At 44.8% G+C, this 16,988-nt stretch overlaps 1 protein-coding gene across 3 annotated transcripts in view; it reads right to left on the bottom strand.

The window, feature by feature from the left end:
* The window catches only part of UBR4 (ubiquitin protein ligase E3 component n-recognin 4), an 80,550-nt gene that overhangs the window by 38,617 nt on the left and 24,945 nt on the right, over positions 1 to 16,988 (bottom strand). The window contains exons 35-60 of one of the 3 annotated variants that reach the window (XM_065696738.1): positions 16,646 to 16,837; positions 15,983 to 16,053; positions 15,707 to 15,854; positions 14,951 to 15,178; positions 14,558 to 14,728; positions 14,281 to 14,463; positions 13,529 to 13,687; positions 12,778 to 12,930; positions 12,276 to 12,503; positions 11,321 to 11,478; positions 10,209 to 10,380; positions 9,849 to 10,050; positions 8,950 to 9,113; positions 8,537 to 8,753; positions 7,962 to 8,178; positions 6,577 to 6,609; positions 5,355 to 5,418; positions 4,765 to 4,899; positions 3,925 to 4,099; positions 3,564 to 3,701; positions 2,999 to 3,120; positions 2,291 to 2,402; positions 1,630 to 1,760; positions 1,272 to 1,449; positions 980 to 1,084; positions 349 to 486 (exon numbers count right to left, since the gene is read on the bottom strand). In XM_065696738.1, coding sequence (XP_065552810.1) covers positions 349 to 486; positions 980 to 1,084; positions 1,272 to 1,449; positions 1,630 to 1,760; positions 2,291 to 2,402; positions 2,999 to 3,120; positions 3,564 to 3,701; positions 3,925 to 4,099; positions 4,765 to 4,899; positions 5,355 to 5,418; positions 6,577 to 6,609; positions 7,962 to 8,178; positions 8,537 to 8,753; positions 8,950 to 9,113; positions 9,849 to 10,050; positions 10,209 to 10,380; positions 11,321 to 11,478; positions 12,276 to 12,503; positions 12,778 to 12,930; positions 13,529 to 13,687; positions 14,281 to 14,463; positions 14,558 to 14,728; positions 14,951 to 15,178; positions 15,707 to 15,854; positions 15,983 to 16,053; positions 16,646 to 16,837 — 3,994 coding nt within the window. The remainder of the gene's footprint in view (positions 1 to 348; positions 487 to 979; positions 1,085 to 1,271; positions 1,450 to 1,629; positions 1,761 to 2,290; positions 2,403 to 2,998; positions 3,121 to 3,563; positions 3,702 to 3,924; positions 4,100 to 4,764; positions 4,900 to 5,354; positions 5,419 to 6,576; positions 6,610 to 7,961; positions 8,179 to 8,536; positions 8,754 to 8,949; positions 9,114 to 9,848; positions 10,051 to 10,208; positions 10,381 to 11,320; positions 11,479 to 12,275; positions 12,504 to 12,777; positions 12,931 to 13,528; positions 13,688 to 14,280; positions 14,464 to 14,557; positions 14,729 to 14,950; positions 15,179 to 15,706; positions 15,855 to 15,982; positions 16,054 to 16,645; positions 16,838 to 16,988) is intronic. The other 2 variants (XM_065696739.1, XM_065696740.1) reach the window with 2 other exon arrangements.

The following is a 16,988-nucleotide window of genomic DNA, read 5'->3' as shown; positions in this document are numbered from 1 at the left end:
TACCTGGGTAACAGTCCCAAGCAAAAAAAGAGAGAAATTAATTCTATCCCATCCAAGCTTACACAGCAGTATAGTGAATTCTTTCAGTCTTGCTGTAGGCTACTGCATTCTGTTATAACAGGCCAGCAAAAAACACTGCAGACTCCACACTTGTAGAGAACTAAAAGGAGTGAGCAAGTACTCTGTACACAACTATACATTAGTGTGTCTGCAGTAACTATACACTGCTGCATGGCATCATCTAATTGGAACTTAAGAGTCCTTCTCTGCAGAGGTTACTGACTCCTCACTCTGGTGAAGTCCTGTTACAGCAGAAACCAGATGTACTGGTGCACCAGAGACACTCACCGCTGTGCTCACCAGCCACGGAGTCCACTGCGCTGCCACCGCTCTCAGAGCCCACACTCCCACCATGGTCTGCAGGTGATGTCCGAAGAGTGGAGCCGTCTGTTGCAGCGGTGCTGCCTTCATCATCAGACGCTGGAGCTAAGAGAATAAAGAGAGCTGTTACAAGTAAAAACACTGCCTTGATAGAACTTCAAAAGGCATACATGCTATGAAAGGAAAGCCACGAAGGTTTGGGCTTTTTGTCACTTCTCAACTACAAGTCAAAAGGGAACTTGGAAGTGTCCATTTAAGCCTGCTAAAAGCAGTGGAGGGGAGACACCCTGAGAAGGAAACCTCCTCATGAAATTGGTAATCATGCAAGTTACTTGAAGACCCATGTCTGCTTGTGTATAAATGGAGAGGAAATACAGTATATGGTTTATTTGGTCTGCTTTATTTTAAGGAGAGGAAATAGCTTCTTCAGAAGCCTACAGTAAGTCTTTCAAAGCAGGGGAAGGCCACAAACATGCTATTAAACACATATGAAGCCAACAGCAATAACTGGTTCTTCAAAACCATATTCTCAAACGAATTTTAAGTTATTATTTAGGTCAAAAGCAAAAAAGCTTGATTCTTTGCAGTGAACAGTTACCTGATGCTGTTGTATCTGACAGCGTTCCGGCATCAAGAGAAGAAGAGCTGGGTGCTTGGCCAGACAGTCCTAAGCTCTGAAGCCCCAGTGCACTGCTGCTGCTCCCTGCAAGAAGAAAACAAATTATGAGTCTCTTTCTATGAGAGAATGATGTTAGCTCTGGCCTTCTCTGTACACTTCATTATTCTTTTGTCTCTGCTTTGTTGGTGGTGACATCAACAGCTCCTCCTTTGTTTCTGTCCCAGTTTCCTCTTATTTACCTTTTTGACTGCCAACACCACCTATTTCTTACCTTGCTGATCTTGTTGTAGGCTCAGAGCAATAGCCAATTCCACCATTGTTTCATCATCTGCATCTGGAGGAATATCCAGCATAGGAGGAAACCCCTCTGCTCCAGCCAGAAGAGCTTCCAGGGGAGAAGGGTTCCCATTATTCACATTTTCAGAAGTCTCCAGAACCATTGATTCAGACTATGAAAAAGAAACACAGTGAGAACTGTCACTAAACCACCACCAGCTAACAGAGCACTACAAACTGAGTAGTTTGCAGTAAATTAATCATAAGTAAATGATTAATTTACATCATAAATAAATTAAACTCAAGGATTTCACATACTTGACAGGCTCTGAAGAGAAGCACGCTGGACTTACCACCATCTCAAAGTCCCCATGATCAACTTCACTTTGCTCCTGGCTTTCCTGTCGGATGTGCTCACCATTTGCTATCCCAGAACTCTGCAGCTTGTCTTCCGCATCATCATCATCATCGTCATCCTTATCTCCTGAGTTACAAAGGATTCATTCATAAATGCCCTCTTTTTTCACACCATGACAAACAAGGTAATGCTGGAAAAATCCCTAAGCTATGTTCAGTTTACCCCCAGTCACTATTAGATTTCATGGACAACTACAATTCACGTCAGTGCTAAAAAAGCATCTCTTGCATGGAAACCTGATACCCTAACTTTGGTCTGCACCCAGCTTTATGACTTATTTAGAAGGACTTGAAAATATGCACAGAAATACTAAGACAGTCTGGATAACTGCCCCCATAAAACAATCAGATTTCCCTGTCACTGAAAGGGGAGTCATATCTCAGAGAGATCTCCTCTATGAATCCCAGACTATTAAAGAAGAGGTGAATGTTTAGTTTTTAAAGAAGGGAGTTACGGGATAAGACAGAGCAAGAGAACAGAGAAAGACTGGTTTCAGTCTTCTTCAGCCCCAGCTTATAAGACTATTTTCTTGTCTTTTCTGACAAATAAAGTATGTCACACTCATCTAAAGGGAAAGATGAATCCATCTTGCGTACCCATAGGAGTATTGCTCCGAGGGGAGGATGGCAAAGTGACGTGTCTCCGCTTGTTCCTTGGTCTCAACACTCTGATCAAAGCTTGTTTGCAAGAAAAGCTCACTGCAGGATCCTAGAGGGTTAATAATTAATCATTAAACTTCTTAAAGTGTTTCTTCACAGTATTTGGAAGGATAGCTAAAAATACACTTATGACTCTGCTGGTCATGATTCATGTAAGACGTAAGTCACTGCTCACTTCTGAGCTCCGTTTCCCCAGCAGTCCTAAAGCAATCCTTCTCGTTCCATATGCAGCACATGACAAACATGACTAAAACACAAGGAGAGAGAAATTTCTCCTTCCTTCACTTCTGGCTCTGTTTTTGGCTGCATGCCTCTGTTTTGTATCTGAGTACAGATTACCATGTTATCATTCTACCTGTATTTAATTCTCTTCATAATATAGAATTATGGAAATGTTTAGGTTGGAAAAGACCTTCAAGATCATTGAGTCCAACCGTTAACCCCTGCCAAGGCCACCACTAACCCATGTCCCTAAATGCCACATCTACATGTCTTTTGAATACCTTCAGGGATGGTGACTCCCTGGGCAGCCTGTTCCAGTGCTTGACAACCCATCTGGTGAAGAAGTCTTTCCCAATATCCAATCTAAACCTCCCCTGGTGCAGCATTACAGAGCCTGAAGCAGAGCAGAGCAAGATTACATACCGGGCAAAGTAACATTTGCATGTAGATCTTGGAAGCTGTATGGATACAATCCAGTTCACAAGTGCAGTATCCATGGATAATATCCACTAAAGCATTGACTGTGGCTTCAACGTGAGTGAGACCTAAGGAGGAAGAAAGTAAGACTGTGATCAACAATCTTTCCATTTCAGAACATAGAGTGAGACACTGCAGGAGGCAACTTCTGTTTTTAGGCTTCAAGGCACAATGTCAGCATCACAAATACATCGATTTTTAATCCAAGATGATCTTACACACCACTCTTGTCTAACAGAATACTGTGCATGTGATATACCAGCACCACTGAATATACTCTAACACCCTCCACCAAGCCAAATGTGAATAAATCAATTACCTTTTTACTAGCACAATATACGTACCTCTGAACAAAAGCTTTAGAGCAGAATTTGCAGCTACACTTTATAAAGCACACACAGCATCATTAGCATCATAAGCCTAGACTGAAACAATTTTCTCTGTTCACAAGCTTAAAATCGGATCCTTCAAACTACACAAGCTTGACAATAGCAGATGAGGAGCAACACACCTGGCAGGCAGGCAGGGGCAAGGAAGGCATTTTTGGGTTTTGATGCATGCAGCTTCCAGAAGTGGTTGACCAGCTGCGTAATGAAGGTGCAGCCTTCTCCTTCAGCCTGTTTCTGGGCCTCCTGCCCTTCTTCAGTTTCTGTACAGATTAAAAACACTTGTCAGGTATATCCAGGGAGAGCATTAGCAAGCAGGAAACACCAGTCTTATTCAAAATGGCTTTTGTTAGACTGATGTCCTCATTACAAGGACCATCACACACCTAGTGTGCCAAATAGAGCTCCTGTCACACTGAACCAGACACCCCAAGACACCTTCGATTGCTACACCAGAAAGCTGGAAAATATCACAGACTTATCTACCTGTTTCCAACTGTGGCAGCTTTGATTCTGTATAGTGGACCAGATTGTTGGGTCTCATAATAGCAATGGATCGAGCAGTGATCACCAGCCTCTGAAATACTTCAGGATCAAGGTCCTTTCCTTCTTTGGTTGAGGAACTCAAGTACTGAATGGCTTTACTTAGCAATGCTTGATCCTGTAACATGAAAGATAACATAGCGAAAGGAAAACATCAGACAGCAGCACAACAAAGCAACTGAAGTACAACTGCAGGACAGATCCCAGGGATATCTGATGCTCGCTGCTCTAAGCTCTTGGCTGCTTTAACTCTTGGCCTGGATCATTTAGGAAGAACAACTAAAATTACAAAATCACCCTCTCTAACAGAAGAAATATGGCTTGAGAATTCATTTTCACATTTGCTTCCCCTCAGGCTTAAATGTGGATGGAAAAACCAGTGTATAAACATAATCATCCAAGTGGTTAGCAAAGGCTATCTGCAAGCATCTGTGCATTAACTGCAATTACACTAGCACAGTCTAACCACTACTTATCCTGGTAATTTCCTATCACCCTAAGCCAGATGCCTGTGGAAACAGAAACCAGAGCTAGAGACAGAGTTTGCAAACTTCATGTGTTTCAAGATCCCCATGTCTCTAGATTGACATTACTGCCCCTCAGAATCTTCAAAAAGCATTTTAAGCAGTGAGGTTCTGGTGAAACGCAGAAGCCAGCAATGCAGGCAGCAGGAGCTGATGGAAAAGTAGCTAGCAGGTTTACACTGCATGGAGGAAGGCATGCTGCACCTCAACCATAAACTGGGAAGTTACAGGAGTCATCGAAATCCTTGCAGTGTCTTACCTTGTGGTTGTGGTACGCTGAGCGGCTGGTGTGCAAGCTGGCCAGGAGGCTTTTGGTTTGCTGCTGGACACTGGAAGGAGCTGGCATGGACAGCAGCATAGTAGCCAGCTCCTGAGCTGCCACCTTATTCTTCTCCTGCTCCCAAGAAGAGACAAGAAATTCTTCAGTACATTTACCATTAAGGTGATGCATGAATGCGATTTCTCAGTGTACCTGCAGCTCCCTGCCCTCATGCAAGTTCAACACCATTTTAGTAACCTCCTCAGATTATTATTTGGCATTTAAAGAACATTTACATGTCTACATAAGAACAGTCCTTTTGTGATTTTTGGGCTTCTCCCCTGCTGTTTTAGTAAACGAGGTCACTCTTCAGCACTAAAACCCCACCAGCAATAAATGCAAATGCCAACTGTCATTCCAAACTAGTTTCACATGCTCTTTGCTAAGTCAACTTTGAGATCAGTGCTCTGAGCAAAACGGATGCGGCTTCTCTTCCGTATCAGGCCCCCAGGGCTGCAGGAGGTGCTGCTGATCTTGCCCCTCCTCCCCCAGCTCTGAAAGCTCAAGAATGTATTCAGAAAGTTACTTGCCTTCTCGTTGACTGGTCCTACAGCAAAGCAGCTTTCCAGCGCTTCTAAAGAACTCACTACTAGCCTGAAGGGAGAAAGGAAAGCAGGCTTGAGTACAGCAACCCTTCTCTCTCCTTAGCACTTCGCTTTATGCAGGCTACAGTCATGAGTAGCTCAGAGACAGCTAACGAATGCCAAGTACAAAATCAAAGCATGATAAAACCTGCCACAGGCACCATGCATATCATTTCATTGTGTTACAGACCAGAGTTAAACCTGGCTCACGCTCACAGACAAACTTAGGACTGCTTTAATAATCCACAGCTGAAAGACAGGGGCTTTTCTCTCCCAAAGAGGATAAAACGTTTCCTTACGCAGCCTGCAGCAGGGATAACTTGGATTGTCTTGACAGTACCAATTCACCATGGCCCACAGACGTACATATGACTGCAGATCAAGGGGTGGTGTGACACATGGGAAGAAGCGTAACTGACTTTGCTAAGGGAGCAAGATTCTACTCGCTTGCTATTTCCACACAGGTTGCTCTTTCCAATTTGGGAGTTTCAGCACAAAATATTCCAGAGCAAAATTAACTTGGAGCACTGGGTATGACCCAAAGGAGAGATGCTGAGGTCCAAACTTGTGGTAGTGGTAAGGCAGGCTTGTGGTAGTGGTAAGGCAGGCTTGTAAAATACTTGCCCCAAAGGAAAACCTTACTTTTACCTCAGGGCAAAGTGCTGAACCTCCCTTGCAGCACTTGATGCCTTGGGGCAGAACTACCTGAAATGCTATCTGACACACCAGAAGGAGCAGTGCAAGAACACAGGAAAAAGGAGGGAAGAGATAGGATTAAGGGGAGAATAACAGTGTAGGCTTGGATATGAAGTAGAAGAAACAATTCTCTGGTCTGGTGGTGACAAATAAGACAGTGCCCTACCCACAGCCACTCTCCATAAGGCTGGTAGGGGAATATCAGTGGGATAGAAAGACTCAAGGAGGGAACAAAGCAAAAAGAGGAGTCTGTCAAACAAGCCACAGTTATGCTGTCTATAGCAAAAAACTGCAAACCACCTCATCTTTACACTTTGCTAAACCATCTGCCATGCAATGACCAGGATGTAAAGAAGCAAATGGCGCTTGGAAAACAAAGAGTAATAAAAGAGCCAGTCAACAAAAGCCACATCATGTGTTCTGCCTCTCTGACACACACTCACTCGTGCAGAGAAAAGGATGGCATACTAACCGGTCCAGGGTGGTTAGGGACTCAGATTCAGAACTTTGGGGGAGCAAAGAAAAAAGGAAAAAAAACAAACAAAAAGAAATGTGTAAAGCTCACAGAACAACTCCCTCAAAGACATTCTAAGCAAAAGGCAAATTAAATGGGGACGTCAGGAAGCTGGGAGAGCGTTATACACAGGAAATCTAAGCACGCTTCGCTCTATCTGGGCAGCAGACACTTGCCTCGTAGCAAAAGAAATCAAGGAGAACCAGGCCACCTAGCACAGAAAAGCCAAGCACATTGCTTAAAGCACCACTGAAGGTTCAGTCTGAGTGCAGACACCAAACTCCTGCTGGGAAAGCTGCCTCTTGCCTGCCATTAGTTGATCCTACCCAAGGGGCCATTTATAAGGTAACCATGCTGCATTCTGTAATACGTTAAATAGAAATAAGGAGTATTTTCTCTTCGTTCTGAGTTTTTACACTATAATCCCACTGCTCTGGAAACCCAAGGCAGCATGTCTGTGCTGAGAGGGACATCTTGTGGAGATGTCACAAAAGAGAGGGAAGAGAAAATAAGCACGGGGAAAAAAACCCCATCCACTATTAGACAAAATGCTACAGGATGGCCAAACAGGCCCTTCAACTGGACACAACTGCTACTGCAAGCCCTGAACCTGTACCTGGGAATTTCAGTAAGGCTTTTGCCTTACTGAACCACCATTTACTCACAGTCAAGCAGCATATCCCTTAAAATGCTCATCTTTCAGCAGTGCCAGTTCCTCTTTGATCTGTTTCCCTCCTATCCTCGCCAGGCTTCCTACAACCCTTATGACACAGGCTGTATGAGCTCAAAGTCTCTTCCTTCTGCTAAATACATGCCCAGCTCACCCCTGTGGTTTGACTCTCAGTAGGGACAGGGCAAGGAAAAAAACCAACACTTTCTCCACCACAGTGGTGAAGTCCAAAACACAGGGGCTACAAGGGAAGATGGTGGGAACCACTTGCCTAAAGTGAAGTCACACACAAAGCCCTCCTCAAAAGTGACCTGAACTCCAGAGAGGCCCAACCTTTCTGAGCTCTAGGGAATGAAACAGGGCCAGCTTGAAATCAGGAAATGTACCAAGGAGGCAGCAATTTCATTTAGCTCTTCAAGACTGCTGAAACAAATGGCCACAACAACAAAGCATACACACAAATCTAGCCAGCTGCTCCAGCAGATAAAGAATGAGCACAAAGCCCTCCTTGGAGGATAATCATTGACTTTTCAGTTATTGTTTTGTATGGCAACAACTCACTAACTCCCTTAGGTTCTCCCAGTTAAGAAAGGCACATGTCTACATACATACATGACATGTACCTATGTCCCCTCTACAGCAACTATAAATCAAAGGAAGACTGCGGAAATACCTCTCCAGGACAGTCCCACTGGCAGCAGCAGGTGTAGCTGACTCTGTGTCTCCAGTGCCATTCCCTTGGTTCAGGTTTTGGGGGCAAACGTTGCTGACTGAAGCAGAAGGGAAATCCTCGGGAGGCTCATCAGGCCATCCAAACTGCTCTTTGGTTTTGCCATAGATTTTGATGGAATCCATCATCGTGACTCCAGCAGGATCCACAGAAGCCCCAACTGCAGTGATGAGAGAAACTGCTTAAAAACCAGCAAACCAGTTTCTTTTGAACACAAACAAGAGCAGTTCATAAGGTCAGGATAGGGATTATGTGCGTCATTAATATACCACCACTCTGACAGTTTCATCACCTTCACTTCCCTTCTCTATTACCTCAACACAGACTTACTGAGCTGAGCTGTTGCATGTTCACCCACTGCAGCATGAAACCAGGCCATAAGTTATTAAATGTCCAGGATCCACCCCTTAAACTGTTTCTTAGGTCAAACAGATTGTGGATCCCTACTGTGAGGTGAAGGCTCAACCGCCCAAGCAAAACCAAGAGGTAGTGAAAACAAATGAGTAACAAAGACTTACTGAAGATGGTGAGTTTTTTGTCAGCCTGCAGGGCCTCCTCCCGAGTGAAAGGGAAATCAAACCAACGAGCCCTGGTCATGTTGAGTTGCATGGTGCGGCCAAAGATCTCCAGGTATGAGGGGGCTCTCTCTATTGCCTGTGTGCCAATCTGGACCCTCATGCCTGTCATCACCATCGTGCTGTTGTTGTTTGTCACTTCGATGGTGAAACCCCCAGGCTGTAGAGGACAAATCACAGCTCAGAAAGGTGAAGTCACAAATTCACTCCTAAGCTAAGAATCTAAGGCTTGCATTCAGGTGCCTCTGCTGTTTACCTAACAGTATGCTGGGCAGACTCCTAAGAACAGGCATGTGTCCATCTGGACAATAATGTCACCTACAAGCCCAACAGAACCCCCAAATTTCCCTGCTTACCTTTGTGTTGGCCACATACATGCCAGTGGAATTGAGGCGGTGCTTTATCTGCTGAGCATTGTAAACCTGCAGCAGGTCGTTGCCTCCAAACTCCACATCTGTGAGTTGCTGGTTGTGTTCAAAGAAGTCAATAGGGAAGTTCACTTGGCTGGATGTGCGAGTTGCTAAAAGGGAAGGAGAGATGTTTTTGATAAAAAACATTCAAACTAGGCACAGCTACAATAAAAAAGTTGCAGAATGAACCTGACTCTTTTGGAAATACCTGCGTGAGACAGACAGCTATGTATTTTTATATAGAATCACAGAAGATCATAGAATGGTTTGGGATGGAAAGGACCTTAAGATCATTCAGTTTGAACCCCTCCGCCATGGGCAGCGACTCCTCACACTAGACCATGTTACCCAAGGCTCTGCCCAACCCGACCATGAACACTGGCAGGGATGGAGCATTTACCACTTCTCGGGCCAACCTGTACCAGGGCCTCACCACCCTCACAGTAAAGAACTTCTTCCCTATATCTAACCTGAACTTCCCCTGTTTCAGTCTGAACCCGTCACCCCTTGTCCCATCACTGCAGTCCCTGATGAAGAGTCCCTCTCTAGCATCCCTGTAGCCCCCTTCAGACACTGGAAGCTGCTCTGAGGTCTCCACACAGCTTCTCTTCTCCAGGCTGAACAGCCCCAACTTTCTCAGCCTGTCTTTCTTAGCCATATACATCTATGGAGCCATTATACATCTATGGAAACATTTTACCCACACTTAGCCAGTACTTAAGCCTGAGCTTAACCAGTAATTGGTAGAAGTGAACATTTCAAGTATCTGTATGATGCTGACCAAGCTTTACATCCACATTTGCTACCACTACTTTGCACGAGATAGACTATAAGAAGTCCCTTACTAATAGCAGCTGCCTTGCGCTTGCGAACTGGCTTCATGATGCTGATGACGCTGCTGGGCTGGAGAGAGGGCTGGAGCCAGTAGGAGGTATTCTCTACGTTGGCCATGTAGATCCTCAAGCTGCCATCTTCACACAGGAGGATCATAGTGGTCCTCTGCTGCTCATTGCAGGCTGTGTGACGGATCGCCACCATGTCCTGGATCTGCAAAGCCAAGCAATGAGAGTCAAGGAAAAGACCTGGCAACTGCTTGAAGAAACAAACTCTTTGCATTAGAAAAGCTGCAAAGACTAGAGGTCTTGTTGATGGAACATCAAGAAACCACATTTTAACAGCCAAAAATACAGGGAACCACGACTAACCTTTGCTTTGGCTGGCAAGGTTTTAATCTCCTGGATGAGAAAGGTGTCTGGCTTCACCATCACCACCAGTGGGACACCAGTGGTTTGCTGAACACAGCACACCAAGCCAGGATGGTTCATCACCTCAGACCACTGACACAGTGCTGGTGAAGTCTTACTCCCACCATTTGAACTGCAAGAGATGAAGGGTAGAGTAACCTTCATTTGAGAATGAGCACAAGCAAAGCTACACAAAATTCATCAGCATTCCAATAGGCTAAAGCTTCGTCCTCAGCAGTAATTGAAAGCACTGCACTAGTGAACAGCCAGGAGCATCAGTGCCCAGTTTACAGGTGAGACCATCATTTGAGTGGGCAGAAGGCACAAGCATCCCGATTCACAGCCCTGATCCCTACCCTGGAAACTCAAGGCAAGACACTTAACAACATCTTATGCCCCAAACTGAGAAAGTAATTTTAGAACAGCTTTCACCTACCTTTTTATCTGCACATATGCACAATTCCATGTTTCAACACCCCCAGGAGGGAACCCTGACCCTTTCACAGAGCCTGCTCTCACCAGTGGCTTTATGTCAGGGTAGTGAAGAGTCTGCGGCCTACATGCCCAGCTCTGCTTGTCAGAACAGACGACAGAACAGCTTTTTTTCTTGCCATATTCATAGCATAAGAGATTGGATTCCCTCAAGGGAGTCTGAAAATAAGCCTTAATACGCACAATGCATAAAGTCCACTGCAGTACCGGTGCTGAAAGGAAACAAAGGCTTCCTGCTCTGCAGCCTTCACAAGGGTGGGTAATCCCATCAGTTCCAGCTGCTGCACCAGTAGCAGCTCTGCACTGTGCAGCAAGACTGCTCTGAAGCCACCTTTCTGCTGTGAAATCCCAGTGGGAAGGAAAAATGCATATGTGCCCCAGTGCCAGAAAAGCCAGCTTTGGTTTCAAATCATTCTGCAATTAGGGCAGAAGCACCCTGAAAAGTAGCAAGAAATCATCAGGCAAAAAGGGGATCTTCAGCCAAGCTTTGGCCACTCAAGAGGCGGGGCATTAATAATAATTGTTTATTAATAATAAATAAGCAAATCAAAGTTCAGGGGAGTCTCTCACATGAGCCTCACCTCTTTATGTTGATTGGGAATAGCCTCTGCACTTCCAGATTGGCCCTGCTGATGGTGGCAGCAAAGGATTTGCCTTGACAGTAACTGAAGAACAACATCTGCAGCACGTGGGAATAATACACTGAGACACCACCTCCTGCTACCTGGCCATTGCTGTCCTGTGGAATCAGAGAGAAACACCACCAGATAAACACACATCCTCCAAAGCATGCTGTCACGCTTTGCAATTCTCATTCCAAAAAGCTTCTCCCGCAGTCCTTTCCCCACCAGTGAGAGAAGGAAGCCCTAAATGCTGCTTTTCTGATCAGAACTCCCTGGTGAACTTATCCATCAGTTACTTCAAAGGCTTTCATACCCATAGGCTTGAAGGCAGCACCCTCAGCTAGCACATCAATGTGCATCACATGTCTGACAATCTCACATGGAGCACTCCTCATGTTCCCAGCTCATAAAAGAGCTTTCCTGAGGGCTTCTCATCCATCCCCCTGGTTTGGAGCAGCCTAAGGTAAAAACACTGAGTGAAACATGAACAGAGCTGTTATTAATCAGAAACAAAGGCTCACTCCACCTCTGCAGCCCCAGCAATGGTCAGTAACTTCATCCACTGTGGTTACTGCACCTTTGGAGTGCCTTGCTCCAAGAACAGCACTGCTCTGAAGCCATCTCCCTGCTGAGAAATCCTGCTGGGCATGACTTCAGAGCCAGCCATGGAAAACATGCTTCATTTCCCAGATGAAAGGATCAGGGGGTTTCATTTCCACCCCCATCCACTTTCCCTGCAAGGATATTTCTCTCTTTAGAGGAATGGTGAGCTCATTGGTCTAGATCAGGGGGCTTAAAAGGAAGAAGGAAAAAAATAAGGAAAAAAAGAAAACTTCTGCCTTCAAATTAAAGCCCAAATGAAAGAGAGAAAGCCACTGCAGCCCAGGCTGCAAGACAGGGAAGTCACACATACCTTGAGGTCCTCGTGATTGACTTCAAGCACATTGGTGACATAGAATGGTCCATGCTGGGCACTGCTCGCCTCTTCCATGAGCTGGGTATAGATGTACCCAGCAGAGGACATGATCACAATGATGTTCTTCCCCTCCTCGTTGAAAAGGAAAGTGACATCCCTGATTTTGGAACTTGGTAAAAGGAAATAGAAAGTTGGACTCAAGGCATCTACAGAGAGATCATAAATCTGTGGAAAGAACGAAAGAAACTCACTCTGATGATACAAAACAGTGCAAATGGACAAGAGTTGAGACAAGGGAACACCTATTGATGTTATAGGGGTTTTCTTGCTCTTTGGGTTCCTGGGTTTGCTTTTTCTTACGACAACAGTGGCCAACCACCACAAATCTGTAATTCCAATTTATTTCTAATATTACCCGATTCTTCCATATGCAACTCCACAGAGATCCAAAGTCTAATGTCTGAAAGACCTTTCATCCACAGCTTATAACCAAACATACCTTCACAAAGTCTGCAGTCACAATAGCAAGCTCTGTTTGAGATCCTGGCAGCCACACAGCTTTAATGATGAAATTGCCAGTGGCTAGTTGAGGGTGAAGTACCAAGTGATCAGAGACTGATCCAGAGCTGCTGAATGTTAACACGTGGCAGTCCTGGAGTAATGAAAAGATTTGGTTACATACTAGAACAAAATGTTTATGAGCACCTGAAGCCAAGAATGGGACTTTAAAGCCAGCACTGCTCTTGGTGCCAATCATGATTCATGGAGTTAGGACTAAAATTCCTGCATTTGAAATCAATTGCATGAAAGTTTGTAAAGAAAATAAAACCAGAACCCAGACTCAAACACAGAGAATCCAGTCGTTTCTTAGCTAAGTAATGGATTTGTGGATTCTGCACTGTGAAAGCTGAACCTAAAGTTAGGAGAATACAGAAAAGAGAAGTACTTGCTACAAAACACTAGTTGTTACAGACTAGTTCTAACACACTGAATTTCACATGATGAAACCCTGACTCCCGTCCTAAGTAAAACTGGCCTATATTACAAAAAGTAGTACTATTTTGAGGCACTACCTCGTTTATTCTCTTATTCACATAGGTCCTGTTTCTTTTACTCTATCTATCTATCTAGTAGGAAAATGATTCATGACCTTTTGAGCCAGCTGTGCACTAGCTCCTCAGAGGAAACACACACATCTAGTTTTGAGCTGGTGCTCCCAACTGCCTAGAAAAGGGTTTGACAGCACTCACTTTCAGTCCACACACAGCTAGGTAGTCCTCCTTGCAGGGGTTTCCAGTTAGGCTCAGCACAGTGAATGGAACGGGTGCAGATGCCAAACGAGTGAGAGTCAGTTTTCTTTTGCTGGAGTCAGCTTGTTTCAGCAATGCTGAGAGCTGAAGGACTGTGATCTGCAGAACAACATGAACTTAGTTACCCAACTTTACAACTCAAGGTAAAAAGGCATTTCAACTCCAGCTCTGTGACTGTATCCACACAGTTCTCACTGTTCTATAGAATCATCCAGGTTGAAAAGGACCTTTAAGCTCATCCAGTCCAACCTTTACTCCAGCACTTCCAAGACCACCACTAACCCACAGCACTGAGGGCCTCGTCTCCATGGTGTGTGAACACTTGCAGGGACGGTGCCTGCAGCCCTGCCCTGGGCAGCCTGTTCCAATGCCTGAGCACCCTCTGGGGCAGGAATTGCTCCTCAGCTCCATCTAAACCTGCCCTGGTGCAGCTTGAGGCTGTTTCCTCTTGTCCCACCCCTTGTTCCTTGGGAGAAGAGACCAACCCCACATCACTACAACCTCCTGCCAAGTATCCAGGTCAAGGTGCCTCGGCAAGAACTCTCTTCTCCGAGGAATGACAGGAATAAACTACACAGTACTTTACAGAAGATCCAGATCTCAGAACACATATATTGTTTGCTGTTCAGTGCTCTGAGGCTGCTTCCTTTTCCTTTAAAATCCAACATTCTCTACAGTGTTAGAGAACCCACCTTGCCCTTCTCGTGGCTCACAGCCAGGTGCTGCCGACGGCCATGTGGGGATGAGAGCACACACATGGCCACCCTCCTCAGCACATGCGCACTGATGAGCTGCCGGATAGTCTGGCCCTGGTCCCCACTGTAGTTCATGCGGACGTTCTCAAAAGCACCTTCTTGAGAGCCCAGAGTTGGGACCTGGGTAAAAGCATACAACAACCTATGACTGAATTCCTTCTGTTTAGAAGTGATCCCACCTATCCATGATCCAGTCACTCCTTTAGTATCATACCATCAACTGATCTGTCATTTCTACTGACTTGTCCAAAGTATGTAGCTCATTGAGAGCTTGCTGTGCACGACTGCTGCTCCCCATGGCTGAAGCTTGCTGGAAGTTTATCTGAATGGCATCCATCAGGAAATTCAGCATCTCCAGCACCAAAGGTGCAAAGGAGAAGTTGGCCTACAAGAAACAGAGAACACAAACAAGGCACAAGATGCTCCTGCTTGTAGTATTCGTAAGAACTATACATCAACCACTTCTTACAGCCTGACACCACTTTTGTGATCCCACTTATCATAAAGAAGAGCTGAAAAATAGAGCAACTTGGCTGATAATCAACAGAGTCTGCCCAAGATCCTCATCATAAACCATCTTCTCTTAACAGCTAGCTGGTAATTATACCTGGGACTGCAATTCCTCTCGACAGCCCTCAACATTTCTACACAGGCTGCTCTTCTTGGGTTTTTCTTCATCAGGGCCCTTCCCCTCACTGATGGTGACCTTGGCTTTCTCTGCAGGGGAGGTGCTGGCATGTCGAATGACACTCTCGGGCACCCTGGGCTCACTCTGGAAGGCAGATTCTTTCATGGTAGAGCTCATACCACTGCTGGGAGTTCTCTTCACCAAAGCCTGGGAATGACAGAGTAATGCTTAAAGCCCAAACCAGACTCAATTTTACCACTGACTAAATGAATACAGACTGTAATAGCAGCAAAATGAATGTAATTTTAAAGAAATAGAGTGCAATTCTCTTTGCTGCAATGTTAAAGAAGTAACAGAAGAGCATCCTGCATGCCACCCTCCACTCGAGTATTAGGCAAACATCCATATTTAAGACAAAGTTACTTTGCTGCTCATGAATATAAGGGAAAAGGTGGCATCTAACTGCTGCGTAGTTTAAGCTAACTTGCAGGTTCTGTAAAGGTAAGTGGAATCCCAGCAGTCACCAGGACAGGGATTTGGCAATGCACTTATTTAGTGCAAAATAAATCACTAGGCAAACTGTAACTTAATATGGTTCATTATAAAGCCAAGGCTGTCAAGCCTTAGCACTCTTACATGCCTGTATCACGACATAACTTACTGCAGAACAGAAACCTCTGCAAAAGACTAAACCTGCATTAAAACAGCTTCTATGTTGACAAGCAGATACTTTACCAAGCAACTGCCATCTTCCTTGGCTCCACAGTCACAGAAGAATGATCCATATTTGGCATAAGAAATCTCATGATCCTTGTGGCAAACTTTAGCACAAACGGTGCAAACACCAACCCCATCAACCATCTTGCAAGTGTGACAGTGGTACCTGCACAAAATAAGTCAGACGGGTTGTAAGATCCAAAGCCTGAGGAAGGCCCCCAGACTGCATTTGTTTCATTCTCAATGGCCACAAATAGCAGGCTGGAATTGTGAACACAAGTTTGAGCTGCTTACCAGTGTTGATTCATGAATTCTTTCTGTGTGATGGTGAAGGTACAGAGTTTATTACAAAGAGAATCTTCATCCTGTCAAGAAGAAACCTGTTTCAGGAAGGTGTACCTGCAGCTACAGTAAAGGTAGATAGTACAGACCATCATCCTCAGACACTAAATGTGAATTTTGAGAATAGGAAGTTTTAGCATCACCTAGCTAAAAGAAGGCAGCTGGTATCAAACCACATGAAGAGAAGAGATGGTGACATTTTGTAGCATGTGAAAGAGTGAATCAGAAAAATAAAACAGTAGTAAAAATAATGTATTCTGATAACAAATTTTAAAGAATGCATTAATAACAGCTTGCGTTTCCCACCCACATGCACTTAAAAGCCTGACCTAAGCTGCTTGTTGACATAAAAGCTAGTAAGTGTCAAAGAAACCAACAGGAACAAACCCATCTTACTCCATTTCTTCCTTTTTGTTGTCTAAATCACAGTAATTTAACTTTTGTTGACATTACAAAGTCAGTAGATCTATGAACAAGTGACAGGTATTCTCTTCCAGATCTGACAACTGGGGTTCTTCACTCAGTCTGACATTAGGAATAAACAACAACAAAATCCTGATCTATATCCTGAGGAATACTGATTTGGAAGCTGCACTGACTGCGCCTATTGCCTACCGAATCTTCAGCTTGAGAGTCCTCCTCCTCCACTGCCAGCTCTTCCACCCAGTCTGAATCCACCTCAATCGCCCGCTCCTCTCCATCCACGGAAAGGTGGCTTGGTCCTTGGCCACTGCTCTGGCTCAGTGCATTGGTGACATCAGCCAGGTAAGAGACTATATGGCATGTACACTCCAGGATAGTCACATGCTGTGAAGTTGAGATGAATGAAAATGAGAGGCAATACTTAGATCCCGTAAGAGCATACAACTGTCCCCCCTGCCCAAACTGCTTTAAACCTTCCCATTCCAGGAGAAGCTCAGGTTAGATAAAAAGAAGCTCTTCCCTGTGAGGATGCTGA

Source organism: Lathamus discolor, chromosome 16, assembly GCF_037157495.1.
Source record: "Lathamus discolor isolate bLatDis1 chromosome 16, bLatDis1.hap1, whole genome shotgun sequence".
Lineage (NCBI taxonomy): Eukaryota > Metazoa > Chordata > Aves > Psittaciformes > Psittacidae > Lathamus > Lathamus discolor.
This window is presented reverse-complemented; position numbering and strand designations above follow the sequence as displayed.